At 41.3% G+C, this 18,824-nt stretch overlaps 2 protein-coding genes across 2 annotated transcripts; both read right to left on the bottom strand.

Moving 5' to 3' along the window:
- Positions 1-3: 3 nt before the first annotated feature.
- Positions 4-4,365, bottom strand: fam185a (family with sequence similarity 185 member A). Its single transcript, XM_080436817.1, has 8 exons — positions 3,717-4,365; positions 3,331-3,443; positions 3,036-3,128; positions 2,320-2,458; positions 1,506-1,547; positions 1,273-1,371; positions 854-988; positions 4-525 (listed from the first exon to the last, which is right to left on the bottom strand). Exons 1-8 carry the CDS (start codon positions 4,168-4,170, stop codon positions 413-415), a joined length of 1,188 nt encoding a protein of 395 aa, XP_080292943.1. The 5' UTR covers positions 4,171-4,365; the 3' UTR covers positions 4-412.
- Positions 4,366-5,652: 1,287 nt separating this feature from the next.
- LOC308092210 (uncharacterized protein) lies at positions 5,653-18,385 on the bottom strand (the record flags this gene model as incomplete). Its single annotated transcript, XM_080438055.1, has 3 exons — positions 5,653-6,878; positions 9,571-16,289; positions 18,342-18,385. The coding sequence occupies 3 exons, from the start codon at positions 18,383-18,385 to the stop codon at positions 6,166-6,168; spliced, it is 7,476 nt and encodes a 2,491-aa protein (XP_080294181.1). The 3' UTR covers positions 5,653-6,165.
- Between the last annotated feature and the right edge of the window lie 439 nt (positions 18,386-18,824).

The raw sequence follows: 18,824 nt of genomic DNA, 5'->3' as shown, positions 1-18,824 counted from the left end.
GCTTTATACATATTGTACATAACATGAAGTGATGACCCCATCGTTTCATAAAATCATCTTGAAGATGTTAACAGATGTTTGGGAAATGTTCTGTTTTATATCCAATTACGTACGGTCAGAGTTGAGGTATTTCTGTATTACATCATATTCAGTCCACATAAATACAATACATATTTTAAACATAACCATTTTTGTCAACACAGTAATTTATAGCAGTCCCTACATTCAGGCATGCACAGAGACAAATTAACAATGCTTAGCTTTTGAGACAGATGAAGCGTGCAGAATATATTCCCGGCAAGTACAGAGTTTGGAAGAACATAGTCCAGAACCTAGTTCATTCACAGAATTAAAGCTCCTGCAAACAAACAGAAGAGCTTTACAACCTTCCATAAAACACATCATTCAGGACTCAGCTCCCGAGCTTCAGGGACTCAAACCAGCTTTGTGTCTTCAGCTTGATGAGGCCTTGGTCTGCCCGAGCCTTAATCCACTGGTCCACCTGGGGCTCGCTATTCACATGGCCTGAGAATAAGTAGTGAAAGGGAGTTCAATCATGGTGCTGGATGACACTTTTGCATCATTTGTTGACAGTATAGCCACTCAAGACCTATTTAAAAAATAGCCAATCTGCAAGCCCATAAGGTGTCCCGATGCGACACGTTGTAAGCTTGTAGATCTGCAGTTGTCCAAAATAGGGACACCAGATTTTTGTAGTTAGTTATAGCAGGGCGGTGTTAACGTCAGAATGACGTTAATGTCATTAACGCTCCCCCCATGATAGCACATAGGCATTTGCCTAGCTACAGTTACAGTGATATGGGATAGGGTTTAATGAAAAATGATGACTAACCAGTGACTGTGGTTTGGCTGTCAGTCGTGTTGTGCTCCGTGCTGTGTAGGATGACCTCTGGGCTGATGTCCACAGACGCTCCAATAAGCTCCACTCTGGCTCTTATAGAGGAGGGTACGCGTACACACACTGTCCCTAGGGAGAATGAGTTTGCAAAAAGAGAATGGAGAAACATCAATTATACCAAGGCAGATATAATTATCTTATACTCATTCAGATGGGATTGAAATAGCTGTAGTTTCTTCCCAATAGTACAGGGTGGTAGTGGCATAACATATTTGCAAAAATAAATGTCTGTTAATATGTTTCAATTCGGATGGCATTAAATGTATCAGTTGGATGAAGAACTTGATGACATGTTTATTCTGATTAAATGCTTTGAACAGATAATGTAAGAATGCATTTTCCAATCTGTTTACCTTCTTGACTGTGGAGGTCAGCACTGCCACTGTCCCCAACGTATGCGTCAATGTCTCCACTCTTTGAGGAAACCTTTAGATGGCCATAGTTTGAGCCATCTGCAAAGGCAAAACAAGTTCTGGTACTTTTGTCTTTGTGATTAAGATGCAATACACAGTTCATTGTGCCTTATAAATCTGTTTATTTACTGTACATAGCCAATGTTTGTAAATTGAATAACATGCTTGCTTACCTACAATTACATCTCCAGAGCCGTTTTTCACAGTGACATTACCTGATAATAAAACAAAAGGACAAAGTGAGTGTTAATAGTGTTACTGTGACTAGCTGTCAATGCCTGCACACATACTGTACTTTACAGCTCCCTATAGATGGGCGCCAACACACTTAGTATTTAATATGTGCAGACTTGTCTATGGAATTGTTGCCAACACCCCCTTTTCAGACTTTTTTAAACCTTCCATATTGAAGCTAACAGGGTAATTGTTTCCATGCCCTCTGGGAAGAGAGAGGATCGTATATTGTACAGTATGTCAGGAATACGTCAAAATTCTCTGTGGATGATTCATCCTCTTCTCTTGGCATCACGCTAGCGTTCAAGTTCGTTCTCTTCTTGATCCAGAAATAGGCGTGACACTTGCTCTATTAAAATAATAAATGAATAAATAATAACACATATATAGCCCAGTCTGCCTTCTCGATCCTATTTTTTTCTCCCCAAGGGTTGGTTAGTGGCTTTTGTGACGTGCAGAACCAAAAAAAACTGTGATTCACTTTAGAGATGTAACTCATGGAAGATTTGACCTACACTACATAACCTCAAATTAATTAAACTTCATTTTAATATAATGTATGTAGCACACACGAGATAATTCAGACATGCATGTCACTCTGAACCTTCTACTGATTCAGATTAAATAAGATTCTTTCAATGCATCTGCTGAATGTTTTCACACTTCTTCCTCACTCCATCTTAGATTATGATGACAGAAGGATTGATTGTCCATGCCTGTGGTTAAGACGATGCTAAACGTTGTTTCGCTTACCATGTACGTGACCCAGCTCTACTCTCCCTGTGGAGGATGTGACAGAGGTGGACTCAGCATAGACGGCTTTGATCTTTAGAGGGCCATGTTCTGTTGACACATTCAATATGGTTCCTTGAAGCTTCTTTATGTCCACTGCCTACAAACGTGCAGACAGAGGGATTACTAAACATAACAGCATGTTTGTAGAGGAGAATACAATCTCAACGTAAACACTCACTCTCCTGTCTCTCTTAACTGTCCAGACCTAATACTACAGAAATACATAATTAATCATAATGATTATATTTTAAATGTAGTATCAAATGTGAAAACAAAAGCTGCAAATACACAATACTACTAGAGTCTTAAAATAATATATAGGCTAGCACTGCCCCCTAATGACTGCTGACTGTAAGAGCAGCCTAGCAAAATGGTAAAAATGGTAAATGGTGCATTTATATAGCGTTTTTATCCAAAGCGCTTTAAATAGATTGTGCATTACATTCACCCATTCACACACACAGTCATACACCGATGGCGGAGGATACCATGCAAGGCATCAACCTGCTCATCGGGAGCAATTAGGGGTTCAGTGTCTTGCTCAAGGACACTTCGACACCAACTCTGGGGGAGCCCGGGATCGAACTGGGAACCTCACAGTTCACATCCGACCACTCTACCCCTGAGCCACTGCCGCCCCTAGCAGCCATTAAAGTAATGTAACTTTGACATACACCGTTTCCTGATGAATAGATGTCCACGTTGCCATAGATGGTGCCCCTACCAGTCACATTTCCTCCGTGGGACAGCACCTCAATGTGGTGACCCTATGATGTGACAAACGAGACTCATCTCAGCATCAGTAGAAGGACAATTAAATGCTGATTTCACTGTTCACAGACTGTTGTTTTCTTATTTTGACATCTGATATAACTAACTTTGACTGTTGCAAAACAAACAGAAATTGGACCATTATAAGCACAATATACTTTGTAGTTATTGCAAGGATTATTTTTCTATTACGTCTACCTTGACTGAGTGTAGCACACAGTTGCCCTTCTCTGTTTGCAGCTTACAGACGTCAGCACACTCCATTTTCTGCACGTGCACATTGCCTTTTCCTTGGGTGGTGATGTAGAGATCTGGCACAAAAATACACAGTTTATTATCTGATGATAACTGATGCCTTTCCAAGCATAGCCCCATAGTAGTGATATGCCTAGGCTTAGCCTTGATACAAGACTGTCATACATTATATATTATATTACATCATTTTAACATCTGTGGCCATGGGGTAAGCACTTTATATTTGAAATCTGAACGTTTATGTAGATGTATGGGCCAAAAAGGGAGAAAGATCATCCAAGACGGTCATGACAGATGATCCAAGGCTATGATATGCCTATTACACTTACTACTTTTGGTGGGTGCAGTTAGTAGGACAGATAGGTCGCTGCTGGCCCTTTCAGCCAACACCAACAGCTCTTTGTTGTGCTCATCATACTGGACTTGGAAGTCGAGGAGATCAACACCCTGGTCTTGGTCACCGTGGACTGAGATGAAGGCTCGGTCCGACTCGGGGAAGTCATGTGGATCCAATGAGGACACCGCTATGTTGCAACCCAAGTGTGCGCGCACCACGCTGAACGGGTCAACAGCAAACTCCCACTGCTTCAGAAGCTTCTCTGCCTCCTTGGTTGTTGTTGTTGTTGTTGTCGCCTCTGACTTCACACATGGCGATGTTGATACATTCCGTAACGTTGTTAATAAGGACCACGGGCTACAAGGTGTTTGTTGGCGTGATGCTAATGACTGCCAGCGCACAAGTCCAACACATGCACGCTGACACGCTGCTGAACCCCAAAACATCACGGACCACCGGTGGTAAACACTACAGTACTGAAGACTAGAGCTACAGCGTGTACATTGCCGTTGGCTAAGTGGAAAACTATCCCCATGTGTTGTGGAAAACAAAGTACTTTAGTAAACAACACATTCTTTATCAGAGGACGTCATTTTGTCACCATAACCTTCTGGAAATGGAATCATTCTTTTAGATAATCTTCAAAGTCACATTACTTGTGTCTCGTCCAATCAGACGCTTCCTCCTCCATGACTTCCTTGTTGTCGACACTCGCCCGGAAACGCAGTAGCGTTGCCAAGTCCGCCTATTATAAGCGACTTTTGGCTTCTTTTTCTGTAAAGTAAACTGGTAGTTACGGATTGCCGTTTCCTCCCCCCAAAAAATAAATATATTATTCAAACCAGTGATTCTCAAATATTTTCATGTCATCATGGACCACCCAAATTAATATGTAGCCTATTTGTGTTGTTAGAATGTTTCAAAACGTTTCCAAATATTCCACATTATTTTTATTTCAACATGTTTTAGAAAAACGCTTGTAAAACATGTTGAAAAAAAGTGTTGTGAGCTTGTAGATTGGCTATTCAAAAAGCCGATGTATATAGGTTTAAAGCGCTCATATGATCTAAGTTGCTTCTTTTGGGCTTGTTTTCCTAGACCTGGTTGCTTATTTCTCTCACACAATCTGGCAACACTGAAACGCAGCCGGACACGCCTCGAACAGAATGTCGGGAATTGGAGTCTTGTGACTGTGAGTTTTTTTTCAATCACTGACTGTCTGTCATACGCAAATAGTTGTGAATTGATTTATTCCGGAGATAAGTGCTAGAATATTCGTCATACGCTTTAAATACACTTGTATTAATTTACAGGGGAATGCGGGTTTATTTAAGGCAGCCCATCTTCATCTTCTCTCTCCGGGGCCAGGTTGAAATTGGGAGCGTTCCAGATCAACTGCAGCAAACCCAAACTGTTGCAAGAATCCGATAGGGTGCCAGATTCTTACAGTCGATGGCCAAATTGCATTGGATACAGACAGTGGTGGAAAGTAATTAAGTACATTTACTCAAGCACTGTACTTAAGTACAATTTTGAGGTACTTTTACTTTTTACTGGAGTATTTCATTTTTTAAATACTTTTACTTTTACTCCACTACAATAGTAGTCAAATATTGTACTTTTTACTCCACGACAATTATTAGAAAACTTTATTTATAAGTTACTTTGTAGATTTGGATTATTATTACAAAACATACATTACCACTTCAGCTCTATTTAAACTTTGGCTATTTGAAAACAGCAAATCAGTGCAATGCATTGTGAGCTTAATTGTAGATCTGCTATTTTCAAAAGATTTTTATACATTTGAAAACTGAAATGGGACATTCTGCATAATGGATACTTTTGAATTCTGGACTTTTACTTGTAACAGAGTATTTCTACATGGCAGTATTGATACTTTTATTTAATTTTTTTTTGTACACACATTTTATTGATCTCGAAATAGCAAAATTATACCAAACATAGTCAACAGTATATATATCAACGAACAATTAACATTCCAGTACTGTTATGTTTATCAGTCTCTCTATTGCTCATTGGCTACCCACAAGGTTCATATCTATCTTTGCTAATAGAAAAATAACTTCACAAGAGGATTTCTCTTTCTTGTCATCATAGAATATTAAAACAATATTTCCATTAAGAAAAAATAAGAGATTACGAAAAGATATTCTATGAATAAGAATATTTTTCGTAATTACTATGTACACCTTTCCACAGTTTCATATACATTGAGTAAATCCTTGGAAAAAAAGAAAGAAAAGTATTGCAATATACCAACACAAGGCGGCAGCCTTGTGTCAACAGTGCACAATAATCATTTGGCTTAAAAGACAGCTTGTGAGTTCATGGTGGGAGTTAGTGGTTGGTTGTAATTACCCATAAAGCTTATAATGTCATCTCATACTGTTTTCAAGCATGAAAAGGTAGTCCAAGACTCACGGTGCAAAGCCTTTGGGTCTGATCATCATTTTGACAGTTTTAAAAGAGTGCCGATCATTGGTGGGATAGTGCTCTCTTGATATGTTATACCATGTCCCCCAGAAAATACCATCCCGGACCCCTTTGTATGCCCCCACGTGGTATCTCCCGTTAAGGTTTGCTGCCATGCATGCATCAAACCACCACCCTGAGCTGTAGTATGCCCCACAGTTCCCGGATGGGTAGCGGTCATGGTCCTTGTCTGGGGTAGTGAAGGCCCTGTTATTATGATTATACCTTCTGTTGAAGGTAAGGCCATCACCTGCAGAGCCCGAATAACTACCAACTGTCAAGCGGTAGCGCATTCTCTCACTCGCCACCCTAAATTGCCCATACTCTGCATATCCCTTCACCCCCTCGAAGTCCTCCAGCTCCACACGCAGCACCATGTCCCTGGCACGGGTCAGCAGGTGGATCTTATCATTTCCCAGCCAGAACTCCCCCCCATCCAGTTCCCCAAATCCTGATCGGTACTCGGCCCATGTCCGGTTGAAGCTCACACTGCCATCCTGGCGGCTCTGTATGAGGGTCCACCCCCCACTGCCTGGCTCCATGGCGCAGAACACTGGGAAGGTTCTGTTATGGGGGTCAGGGGTCACCTGGTAGACGCCGTTGGTTTTCTTCCCTCCTCTGACTACATGATCAGAGCAGTCTCTCGGTGATGTGGTGACTGCAGACAGAAAGAGTATGTTTTACAAATGATTGATCATCTACATAGGTAGACAGACAGACAGACAGACAGAGCATTATTGATCCCATAAGGGAAATTAGGGTGGCATGGCAGTACCGTAGTATGAAACAGGACACAAACATAAAAAAGAGATAAAGCTAAGAATACAAATAATAATAATATGTGTACAGTGTGTGTGTCACATCTAATACAATTTGGTAAATACAAATATGGTTTGAGTTTTAATGGGATATTTCACTTTCAAACATGTTTGGGGTCATTTTAATGTGTTTTTTGTGTGCACCCCAGAATGTTTTTAGGTTGCTTGATTCAGTATTTACACCTTTTTGATATTCATTTGATCAGACACGCCCCTTTCCTACATAAACCCAATGTAACTTCAAATTACATTTTAACCATGATAGACTTATTTAAAATACAAGTCCCTGCTTCTGATGACTGATATTGTCCTTCTAATGCGTGAGGGGGCCGTGTTTAAAAAAAGAAAGAAAAGGAAATGAAAAAAGGAATTGAAGAAACACTGCCCTCTCACGCATTAGAAGGACAATATCAGTCACCAGAACCAAGGACGTGTGTTTTCAATGACTCTAACATGGTTGAAATAGAGTTTGAAGATATCTAAATACTGAAACAAGCAACTTAAAACTGGGGTGCTCACAAAAGCCTGAGTAGATGTTAGAATGACCCCAAACATGTTTGAAAGTGAAATATCCCTTTACATTTCTCATTAAGTAATGAAGATAATGCTGGATGACCACCGCACCACCCAGCTTCTGGAAGTACAACTACAAAATGAGTCCAAACTGATATGTTTTAGATAGAGATATTTACACATTTGTGTTTAGATCATGCAGTGTTTCAAAATAAAGTGAAACACTGACTGCATCTCTTCTATCAGTTTGGACTCACTAATTAATAATGAACAAACAAATGACTTACTGTATTACACATTAAGGGCAGAAAACATACAAGTCCTGTATGAAAAATAAAGCCTACAGTTGCATAGTTCAATAAGGGGTTAGTTGTTTTTCTACTGGATATGTAGTGTATGACCTTACAGTAAGTGACTAAATGTGTTTGGCTGAAGAATCCATAAGATTGATGTGATTCTTAATTAGTCATTCACTGTTAGCTGTGCTCTATTAAATGACGTTTTAAAGCTGTTACTCTGTCTAAGGCAATGTGCAGCTGTGGGTTTTATTCCAAACACACACAGACATGGACGTTGCACACATGCGTGAATTCCTCATGTAACAAAGATTAGCCACACAGCATATGTTGCAAAGATGATGATCTCAGATTTAATTATGCTCATCATTATTGATTATCTTTGGTCTCACTGCCTTCTTAGTATAAATACTTCTGTTAACTTTGCCATTGATGTGATATTAAGAACTGCCATGGGGTAATAATTGTAATGTCACAATTTCCACATAGAGAACTGATTCACAATGTTTGTGCTAGTTTCTTTTGTATAAAAAAGAAAAGTTTGGAAAATATAATGTCATCTAAAGAAATTCACCATTCTCTTTTTCAAGGTTTATTAAAGTTCATAGGAATGGTCACATGCTAAGGAAAATTGATAGTTTTATTTTCTCTCTTTTTCTCCCTCTTTCCTTCCCACCCTAGTTCCTTCCCACCCTAGTTCCTTTCCCGTCTCTCTCTCTCTCTCTCTCTCTCTCTCTCTCTCTCTCTCTCTCTCTCTCTCTCTCTCTCTCTCTCTCTCTCTCTCTCTCTCTCTCTCTCTCTCTCTCACACTCCCCCAGTGTTTGTGTAATAGTTCTGAAATTCAAGTTAATCAAATTATCTTGTATCTGTCATTTCTGCCAAGCCTTTTTTTAATAACAGCTCCTAGTTGACTTATTGAAACAATTAGATTATGTAACAGTAGAGCAACTCTTCTGTTATTACTACATTTGCTATTTGAAATGCCCAATACAAACACTGACAATAGCAACTGCATGATCAAAACACACTTGTGTAATGTTTGATTTTAACCACTTTTAACCAGACAAATATTTAACCTTTATTTTAGGCATAGGCCTGCACAAAAAATCTAATCTTTATTTCATGTTTGAGTTTAACCACTTTTAACCAGACAAATATTTAACCTTTATTTTAGGCATAGGCCTGCACATAAAATCTAATCTTTATTTCATGTTTGAGTTTAACCACTTTTAACCAGACAAATATTTAACCTTTATTTTAGGCATAGGCCTGCACAAAAAATCTAATCTTTATTTCATGTTTGAGTTTAACCACTTTTAACCAGACAAATATTTAACCTTTATTTTAGGCATAGGCCTGCACAAAAAATCTAATCTTTATTTCATGTTTGAGTTTAACCACTTTTAACCAGACAAATATTTAACCTTTATTTTAGGCATAGGCCTGCACAAAAAATCTAATCTTTATTTCATGTTTGAGTTTAACCACTTTTAACCAGACAAATATTTAACCTTTATTTTAGGCATAGGCCTGCACAAAAAATCTAATCTTTATTTCAAAAGATTGAACCCCCACCCCCCCCCCCCCCCCTGTTAGTAGCAGATCTACTAACAATGAATTGCTTCGTGATGCATTGTGAGCTTGTAGATCAGCTATTTTCGCTATTCATCGAAGTATATAGGGCTTAAGTGGTTAAAGAGTAAGACTGATTATCATCTCTTACCTTTAGATGATATCAGGAGCTGGCTTTCACTCGTGTTGCTGTTCTCAGCGTCTTCCTTTGGATGTCTCGTCATATCATATTTGTCCTGTGGCCCTCCATTTAGGCCCCAGCTGTTATTCAAGTTCGCAGCCACCTGGTTAATCTTCACACGTAGCTCTCGGGCACTGGAGGTAGTGGAGACAGGAATGGGGCTAGGAGTAGAGAGGTCAGATTTTGAGGTGGCAGGGGTTGTTGAGATGAAGTCAGAGCTGAGCTTTGAGTGTAGAGTGGAGCTAGTTTGGCTGTTGGTGTTAGTAGGACTGCGGCTTGCTGTTCTGTATGTCTTAGGAGTTTGTCTGGTTGCAGTTTCCTTTAGACCGAGTGTGACCTTATTCTCTAAGTGTGACACACTTTTAGTATTTTGGTTGGTTGGCGGGATCGGTGTTCCAGAACTGGTGCTGGGAATGCTTCCTGGAGCCCTGCTGATCAAAGAAGTATCAAAAGGTGTTGGCTTTGGTTTTACTGCAGGTCCAGGTATGGGTTTCACACCTGGTTTGGATTTTATGTTGTCTTTGGTTCTGGTGGTCCAAGAACTGCTTGTGGCTGTTGAGCTTTCAGTGATGTATAACCCCAGACTAGGATCAGTGGTTGTTGTAGTTGCTGTAGTTGAGCTAACGCCTACTGGTCTCAGGCTGGTGGTCATCGAGCTGGTCATAATGTTTGTTCTAGTGGTTGTTCGTGGAGAACTAACCAATCGGCTAGTGGTAGTGGTTGTTGATGGCGAGTGATCTTGGTCATAATTAGGTATTTGGTGATGTTTAGGATGGGCGTCAGTTATTGGCAAATTATCATGCCAAGGCTTCCCAGCAGACTTCACAATTTGTCCTGGTTTAAGCTTTTTGTCAGGTATGGGTTTTTTGTGAGGAGAATCGGGTTTCTTCTTTTTATCAGGTGAAGGCTTTGGGTGAGTTATAGGCTTTTGGTTAATTTTTTGTTTTTGACTAGAATTTGGTTTTCTAGAAGGTATAGGTTTCACATCTGGTTTGGTTTTTGTGTTGTCCTTTGTTCTGGTGGTCCAAGGTCTGAGCCTTGTGGCTGTTGAGCTTTCAGTGGTGTGTAAACTCTGACTAGGGTCAGTGGTTGCTGTAGTTGAGCTAACGGTGGTCATGGAGCTGGTCCTAGTGCTTGGATTGGCGATTGATCCGAGAGAGACAGCCAATTGGCTTGCGGTAGTGGTTGTTGATAGCCAGTGATCTTGGTCATAATTAGATATTTTGTCATTTATAGGATTTGCATCAGTTGTGGGCAAATTATTACGTAAAGGCTTTCCATCTTCCTTCACAGTTTGTCCTGGTTTAAGCTTTTTGTCAGGTAGGGTTTTTTGGTGAGGAGAATCAGGTTTTTTCTCTTCATCAGGTGAAGTCTTCATGTCAGGATTAGGCTTTGGTCCCGTTTTAGGCTTTTGGTTAAATTTAGGCTTTTGAATAGGTTTTGTTTTTTGACCAGGTATGGGTTTTACACCTGGATTGTTTTTTGTGTTGTAATTTGTTCTAGTGGTCCAAGGACTGAGGATTGTGGCTGTAGAGCTGTCAGTGATGTATAAACTATGACTAGGGTCAGTGGTCGTTGTAGTTGCTGTAGTTGAGCTAATGCTGCTGTCAGAGCTTGCTGCTGGCCTCTGGCTGCTGGTCATGGAGCTGGTCCTAGTGCTTTGACTGGTGGTTGTTTGGAGAGAACTAGCCAATTGGTTCATGGCAGTGGTTGTTGATGGCCAGTGATTTTGAGGATTTGTATCCGTAATGGGCAAATTATTACGTAAAGGCTTTCCATCAGGCTTCCCAGTTTGTCCTGGTTTAAGCTTTTTGTCAGGTATGGGTTTTTGGTGAGGAGAATCAGGTTTTTTCTTTTTATCAGGTGATGGCTTCCTGTCAGGTTTAGGCTTCGGGCCAGTTACAGGCTTTTGGTTAAATTTAGTTTTTTGACTAGGTTTTGGTTTTTGAGAAGGTATGGGTTTCACACCTGGTTTGGTTTTTATGTTGTCCTTTGTTCTGGTGGTCCAAGCACTGAGCCTTGTGGCTGTTGAGGTTTCAGTGATGTATAAACTTTGACTAGGGTCAGTGGTTGTTGTTGTTGTTGTTGAGCCAATGCTGCTGTCAGAGCTTGCTGCTGGTCTCAGGCTGGTGGTCATGGAGCTGGTTCTAGTGCTTGGATTGCTGGTTGTTCGGAGAGAACCAGCCAATTGGTTAGTAGTAGCGGTTGCTGATAGCCAGTGATCTTGGTCATAATTTAATATTTTGTCATTTATAGGATTTGCATCAGTTGTGGGCAAATTATTCCGTAAAGGCTTGCCATCATCCTTCACAGTTTGTCCTGGTTTAAGCTTTTTGTCAGGTTTGGGAGGGTTTAGAGGGTGCTCATATTTTCTCTTTTGATCAGGTATAGGCTTGATATCAGGTTTAGGCTTTGGACCAGTAGGCTTTTGGTTCAATTTAGGCTTTTCACCAGGTTTTGGTTTTTGACCAGGTATGGGTTTCACTCCTGGTTTGGTTTTTGTGTTGTCTTTTGTTCTGATGGTCCAAGGATTGAGGGCTGTGGCTGTAGAGCTTTCAGTGATGTATACACTCTGACTAGGATCAGTGGTTGTTGTAGTCGCTGTAGTTGAGCTAATGCTGCTGTCAGAGCTTGCTGCTGGTCTCAGGCTAGTCATGGTGCTGGTCTTAGTTCTTTGACTGGCAGTTGTTCGTAGAGAGCCAGCCAATTGGCTAGAGGTAGAGGTTGTTGATGGCATATGATCTGGATTATAATCAGACATTTCATCATGTTCAGGATTTGCATCAGTAATTGGTGAATCTTCAGGCAACTGCTTTCCACCAGGCTTTGAAATTTGACCATGATTAGTTTTTTTGTCAGATGTGGGGGTTGGGTCTGGGATCATAGGCTTTTGGTCTGGTTTTGGCTTTTGGGTTGGTAACGTTATATGTTCTTCTTCAGTAGTATGATCTTGGTCATAAATAGGTGTTTGGTGATGTTTAGGGTAGGCATCAGTTATTGGCAAATGATCATGTGAAGGTTTCCTATCAGACTTCACAGTTTGTCCTGGTTTAAGCTTTTTGTCAGGTATAGGTTTTTGGTGAGGAGAATCCGTTTTTTTCTTTTTATCAGGTGAAGGCTTCATGTCAGGTTTAGGCTTTGGTCCCGTTTTAGGCTTTTGGTTAAATTTAGGCTTTTGAATAGGTTTAGTTTTTTCACCAGGTATGGGTTTCACACCTGGTTTGGTTTTTGTGTTGTCATTTGTTCTGGTGGTCCAATGACTGAGGGTTGTGGCTGTAGAGCTGTCAGTGATGTATAAACTATGACTTGGATCAGTGGTTGTTGTAGTTGAGCTAATGCTGCTGTCAGAGCTTGCTGCTGGCCTCTGGCTGCTGGTCATGGAGCTGGTCCTAGTGCTTTGACTGGTGGTTGTTTGGAGAGAACTAGACAATTGGTTCATGGCAGTGGTTGTTGATGGCCAGTGATTTTGAGGATTTGTATCCGTAATGGGCAAATTATTACGTAAAGGCTTTCCATCAGGCTTCCCAATTTGTCCCGGTTTAAGCTTTTTGTCAGGTATGGGTTTTTGGTGAGGAGAATCTGTTTTTTTCTTTTTATCAGCTGAAGGCTTCGGGTCAAGTTTAGGCTTTGGTCCTGTTTTAGGCTTTTGGTTAAATTTAGGCTTTTGAATAGGTTTTGTTTTTTGACCAGGTATCGGTTTTACACCTGGTTTGTTTTTTATGTTGTCTTTTGTTCTGGTGGTCCAAGGACTGAGGGTTGTGGCTGTAGAGTTTTCAGTGATGTATAAACTATGACTTGGATCAGTGGTTGTTGTTGTTGAGCTAATGCCGCTGTCAGTGGTCATGGAGCTGATCCTATTGCTTGGACTGGCAGTTGTTCGTAGAGAGCTAGCCAATTGACTAGAGTTAGTGGTTGTTGATGGCATATGATCTGGATTATAATCAGACATTTCATCATGTTCAGGATTCGCACCAGTTATTGGTAAATATTCAGGCCACAGCTTTCCACCAGGCTTTGAAATTTGACCTTGGATAGTTTTTTTGTCAGATGTGGGGGTTTGGTCTGGGATCATAGGCTTTTGGTCTGATTTTGGCTTTTGGGTTGGTAACGTTATATGTTCTTCTTCAGTAGTATGATCTTGGTCATAAATAGGTATTTGGTGATGTTTAGGGTAAGCATCAGTTAATGGCAAATTATCATGTGAAGGTTTCCCATCAGACTTCACAGTTTGTCCTGGTTTAAGCTTTTTGTCAGGTATAGGTTTTTGGTGAGGAGAATCCGTTTTTTTCTTTTTATCAGGTGAAGGCTTCATGTCAGGTTTAGGCTTTGGTCCCGTGTTAGGCTTTTGGTTAAATTTAGGCTTTTGAATAGGTTTCGTTTTTTGACCAGGTATGGGTTTCACACCTGGTTTGTTTTTTGTGTTGTCTTTTGTTCTGGTGGTCCAGGGACTGAGGGTTGTGCCTGTAGACCTGTCAGTGATGTATAAACTATGACTAGGGTCAGAGGTCGTTGTAGTTGCTGTAGTTGAGTGAGTGCTGCTGTCAGAGCTTGCTGCTGGTCTCTGGCTGCTGGTCATGGAGCTGGTCCTAGTGCTTTGAATGGTGGTTGTTTGGAGAGAACTAGCCAATTGACTCATGGCAGTGGTTGTTGATGGCCAGTGATATTGGTCATAATTAGATATTTTTTCATGTACAGTATCAGTTATGGGCAAATTATTACGTAAAGGCTTTCCATCAGGCTTCCCAGTTTGTCCTGGTTTAAGCTTTTTGTCAGGTATGGGATGTTTTCTCTTTTGATCAGGTGATGGCTTGATGCCAGGTTTAGGCTTTGGGCTTATAGACTTTTGGTTAGATTTAGGCTTTTGACCAGGTTTAATTTTTTTGCCAGGTGAGGATTTTATACCTGGTTTGGTTTTTGCGTTGTCCTTTTTTGTGCTGGTCCAAGAACTGAGAGTTGTGGCCCTTAACCTCTCAGTGGTGTGTAATATGTGACTAGGATGAGTGGTTGTTGTAGCTGCTGTAGTTGAGTGAATGTTAACGTAGGAGCTTGCATCTGGTCTCATGCTGGTGGTGATGGAGCTGGTCCCAGCGTTTGAACTGGATGTTGTTTGTTGACTCCGTTTCTGGTTCCTTGTTTCAGTCATTCTATTAGTTGTTAACCCCTTCCCAGTTGTTTTGACATGGTATAAGATGTCAGCAATGCTAGATATAAGGCTGGTGGTCTTGTAGCTTCTCCCCTCACCGGGGGTTGTGCTTAGGCTAGGAGTAGCCCTTGTGCCCGTTATAAACACAGAACTTGAAATAAACGCAGAGTTTGTCACAGAAGTGCTGCCTGTTAGTTCAGGAGAGCTGTGATCATAACCTCTGTCATTACCTGTCATAACATGGGAGCTGGTGCTGGAGACTCCTATACCTGTAGACTCAGGTGATGGAACTGAACTAAGGTTAGGAGGAGGGTGCGGGGTGGGTGAAAACATGTCTGTCATCTCACTCGGCTGTCTGGATGCCAGTTCCTCGTCCCTGTCCCTCTGTACACCATGGACAGTTTTTTCTGTCTCTGTCTTATTCTCCATCTTCCCCTCCTCTATAATAGACGTCTCTGTTTCTCTCTCTGATTTCCTCTCTTTAATCCCTTTCCCTCCCCTCTCCTCTCTCTGCTGCTCTTTCTCTGTATTCCCGTGTTGCTGGATTCTATTCGTCCTCTCGCTCGCTCGGGGCTTCCCAGTAGGGGAGATCTCCTCCGCCCCCCTTTCTGTCTCACCTCTCTCCTGCCACGGATGACGATCATTCTGTCTATTCTCCTTTTTATCATCATTACCTGTCCTCTTGCCTTCTTCCTTGTTTTGCACCTGATGCTCCGTCTGTTCTGTGATATCTCCCAAGTTATCTTCTCTGATCACCACTGTTTCTTTCCTCTCATGTTCATTTTCCACCGTGACTTCTTCTCTCATCCTCTCCCCTTGTCTTGTCTTGTCTTCCTCGCTGGGTTGCACCTCTGCCTCCTGTAACTGACCCTTCCCACTGCTCACTGTCTCACTTTGATATTTTCCATCTCCCTTTTCCTCTGCCTTTACATATTTTTCTTTGTCACTGTCATTTTTGCCAATTTTATCTCCCTCTGTTTCTGTTTCCCATTTCTTCCCCTCCTTTTCCTCTAAAATTGTCCTGTCCTGTTTTATGTTGCCACCACCCTCTGCCTCCAGAATAGCCTTTCCCTCTTTAACACCATCTGTGCCACACTGTGCCAAGTCTCTCTCATTTTCTGTTGGTCTCTCAGCATCTCTCCCTTTTGTAAAATTCCTCTGAAGCTTGTGTTGCTCCTTACCTTCTTTCTCCCTTTCCCGTAGCCTTGTGTTGTCCCTCTCTTTTTGGCTACTCGTGCAAGAGCAAGTCCTCCTAAGTTGATCCACGTTGTCCTTCAGCCTCTGTACCTCCTTTACAATATTTTCCAGGTCCTGGAGCTGTTTTGGCAAATGGACAGTGAGCGGTGGAAGAATCACTCGGTACGGGCATGTGTTTTCATCCTGCCCCTGTCCACATGCACCCGCAGGTTTCAGAATCACAGTGCAGGGTCCCTTACTCCAATGTTGGGCTCCTTCACCTGGGCTGGCTGTAGTCCTAGGTAGGTCCGAGAAGGCCAGTAAAGTCCCAAACATGCACAGTGCTGCTAGCCTCATCGTGTCCTGAGTTCTAGTGGGCAGAGGAGGGAGAAAGGGGAAGAGGGTGCTGAAGGACGCCAGTGACCCACCTCAGTTTGTGAGAAGCTGTGACAGAGAGAGAGGAGGAGGGAGGATGGCAGACAGACAAGAAGGGAGGAGAGAGCTGATGGGCCTGTTCAGTCCAGAGTTGTGTGTTGAGATGTGTGAGGGAGATTAGGAGGGAGAGGAGAGAAGAGAAGAGACAAAACAGTGAAAAACATGACAGGAATATTGTGTATGGAAGCATTTCTCAGTGAATAGTGTCTGAGATAGCCGAGAGACCAGAAGGTTATTAACAACTATAAATAATGAGCGTGAGCTGTGAAAACGTTATTAACCACGCTTTAAAATTAAGGAATTAATTCAAAGGAGATTATATTATCCTATTAATATTTACCAAATTGCTTTCAACCTAATCAAACCCCCTAATGAGGAACATTTGCAACACATTCTCACTCCATGTTGTAATAGTAAACACACATTCTCTCCCCATGTATCAGCACTCTGAATGTGCATGTGTGCGACAGTCGCTTTGGCAAGCATGTCCTATGCTTCCTGTCAATAGGTCAGTAAACATGTGAGTGGCAGATGCAACAGGTCTAAATATGCATTTGAAGCACAATGTTGGTGTCTGGATTGAAGCCAGGATTCTGTTGTGGTGAATAGGAAATATTGTGGTTTACTTTGGCTTCTGAGTCATAAAAAGCAGGAATCTAAAGTCAGATGCTGTGCTTATCCAGGGAGGGCTACTTGATACAAATGCAAAGTAGAGCTACTTACGATATTTTTTGGTATAGAATCTTATCATGTATGTGTTTCGAAACTGAATTCTCAAATACATTTAAATAATGAACATGAATGAGAGCTTCATATGGCACGAAATAGTCACAGTAAAGCTTTACTTTGCTTCTTCCACAGACCACAGGATATGAGACGTGTTATGATATCATATGATTTATGAATTCCCCGTTAAACGTCTCTGAAATGTGTCCATTGTAATGATTATTCCACCACCTAGAAGGCTCCTATTTAATCCCGGGTGAAACTTGAAGCTGGTCCTCTGTTTCCTTTCAGTTGCTCTGCTTGTATGAAGGTGGAGAGGTTTCTCAGCTGTCTTTTAATAAACACAAAGGAAGCCTTTTTGTTTAACAAAAGGACTCTGTGATTCGTTGTTTGAAATTAAATAAGTGGATATTGGTAAAAGGGGGGGAAAAGCTACATTATAAGAGAGCAACATTGATGAATAATTTTACTGTACTCCTCCATTTTTCTCTTTTCTATTACTATCAGAGTCCAGGTAGTCTCGTTAACTATAATAAAATGAATAGCTACTCCACATTACTTTTTTTCCCTGTTTATTATTAGATTGCAAGATGTAGCTTGTCTCTGACAATGCGATTACAGGTATGAGCTATGCTATTACAACTATGAGCTGGGTTGACATTCGTCCACTGTTGCCAGAACAAGGTTTAAAAAACAGTATCCTTTCACCTCTCACAACCACTCCAACACTCTAGTACTTAGACTGGGAAGTGGTGTGAGAGAAATGTTTATTCACAGAGAGATGTATGAATGTTCGGCCAAGTTGATTTATAATGTTAGAGCCACGTCATACATGGCAGAGATGGCCCAGACGGTTACCGCTTAGCTGCAACTAACTTCCCTTCAGTGCTCATCTAATGTCACTGCTGGATGAAGCACAGTAACTGTTAATGAAGTCATTAACAGTTTGCTTGTGAAAAGGCTTGATTGTAGTTTGCTGTTTGATTGGTTTCTCGAGATCGATTTAATCCACAATGGCTGCACAGCACAACCAGTTAGTTTATTATGTATGCCCCATTAATACCCTCACTCTTGGCTGTTCCCATTTATGGGCAACCATTATATTTCTCCTTATAGTGCCCTTTTGGAAAACAGTGTTTTGAATTCCCTCAGTGAGTTGGCTTGGCCCGCTCTCTGTCCTAGATTGTGTAAACACTGTGGTTTTTCCATTTGCACTAGAACAAACATCTGACCATCAGTCCGACTTTGTGCCTTTACTTACTGGCAGACCACTCCATCTCCATCCACTTTGGGAAGAAGAGCCATTGTCGTTGCTCGTCGGTCATGTCTGCTATATGCATAAGTGTCCCATTTCCAGTCGAACTGGAATGAATCCCCTGTCTGTCCAAAACACCATACCAGCTCAGTGTAAAACCACCCTCTCAGACTGCCTCTCTGATGGCATAAACGTACTTGTTAAGTATCTTTTCAAATGACTATTTTTTTGGTGTGTCTGGGACATTGTAAAACTGAAAAAATCAACTGAATAAAAACACACGCGTAGCCGTGCAGTCATGTGATCCAACACCCACCTTGTCTACTGTATGTGGGTCAGTGCATATAGAGCCTTTAAAATATAGGTCTAATTGGCTGTCTCTGTCTCACACTAAAGCTGCATGCATTGCTGTCAGACAATTCCTTATTATACAGTAACTGCATTCCATTGTCATGTGTGAGAATGCTTTCCATTGGTTAACAGACTGAT

Source organism: Gymnoscopelus braueri (genome assembly GCF_963280865.1).
Source record: "Gymnoscopelus braueri genome assembly, chromosome: 9".
In the NCBI taxonomy this organism is placed as follows: Eukaryota; Metazoa; Chordata; class Actinopteri; order Myctophiformes; family Myctophidae; genus Gymnoscopelus; species Gymnoscopelus braueri.
Note: the sequence above shows the minus strand (reverse complement) of the source record. Positions and strands in the feature narration are given on the sequence as shown.

Coding starts and splice junctions, on each gene's coding strand:
- fam185a (XM_080436817.1), bottom strand. CDS start 4,170: ATGTTTTGGGGTTCAGCAGCGTGTCAGCGTGCATGTGTTGGACTTGTG. Junction 3,129..3,330: donor GTGTGCTACACTCAGTCAAG/GTAGACGTAATA, acceptor GTCACATCATAG/GGTCACCACATTGAGGTGCT. Junction 1,372..1,505: donor CTCTGGAGATGTAATTGTAG/GTAAGCAAGCAT, acceptor TTGCCTTTGCAG/ATGGCTCAAACTATGGCCAT.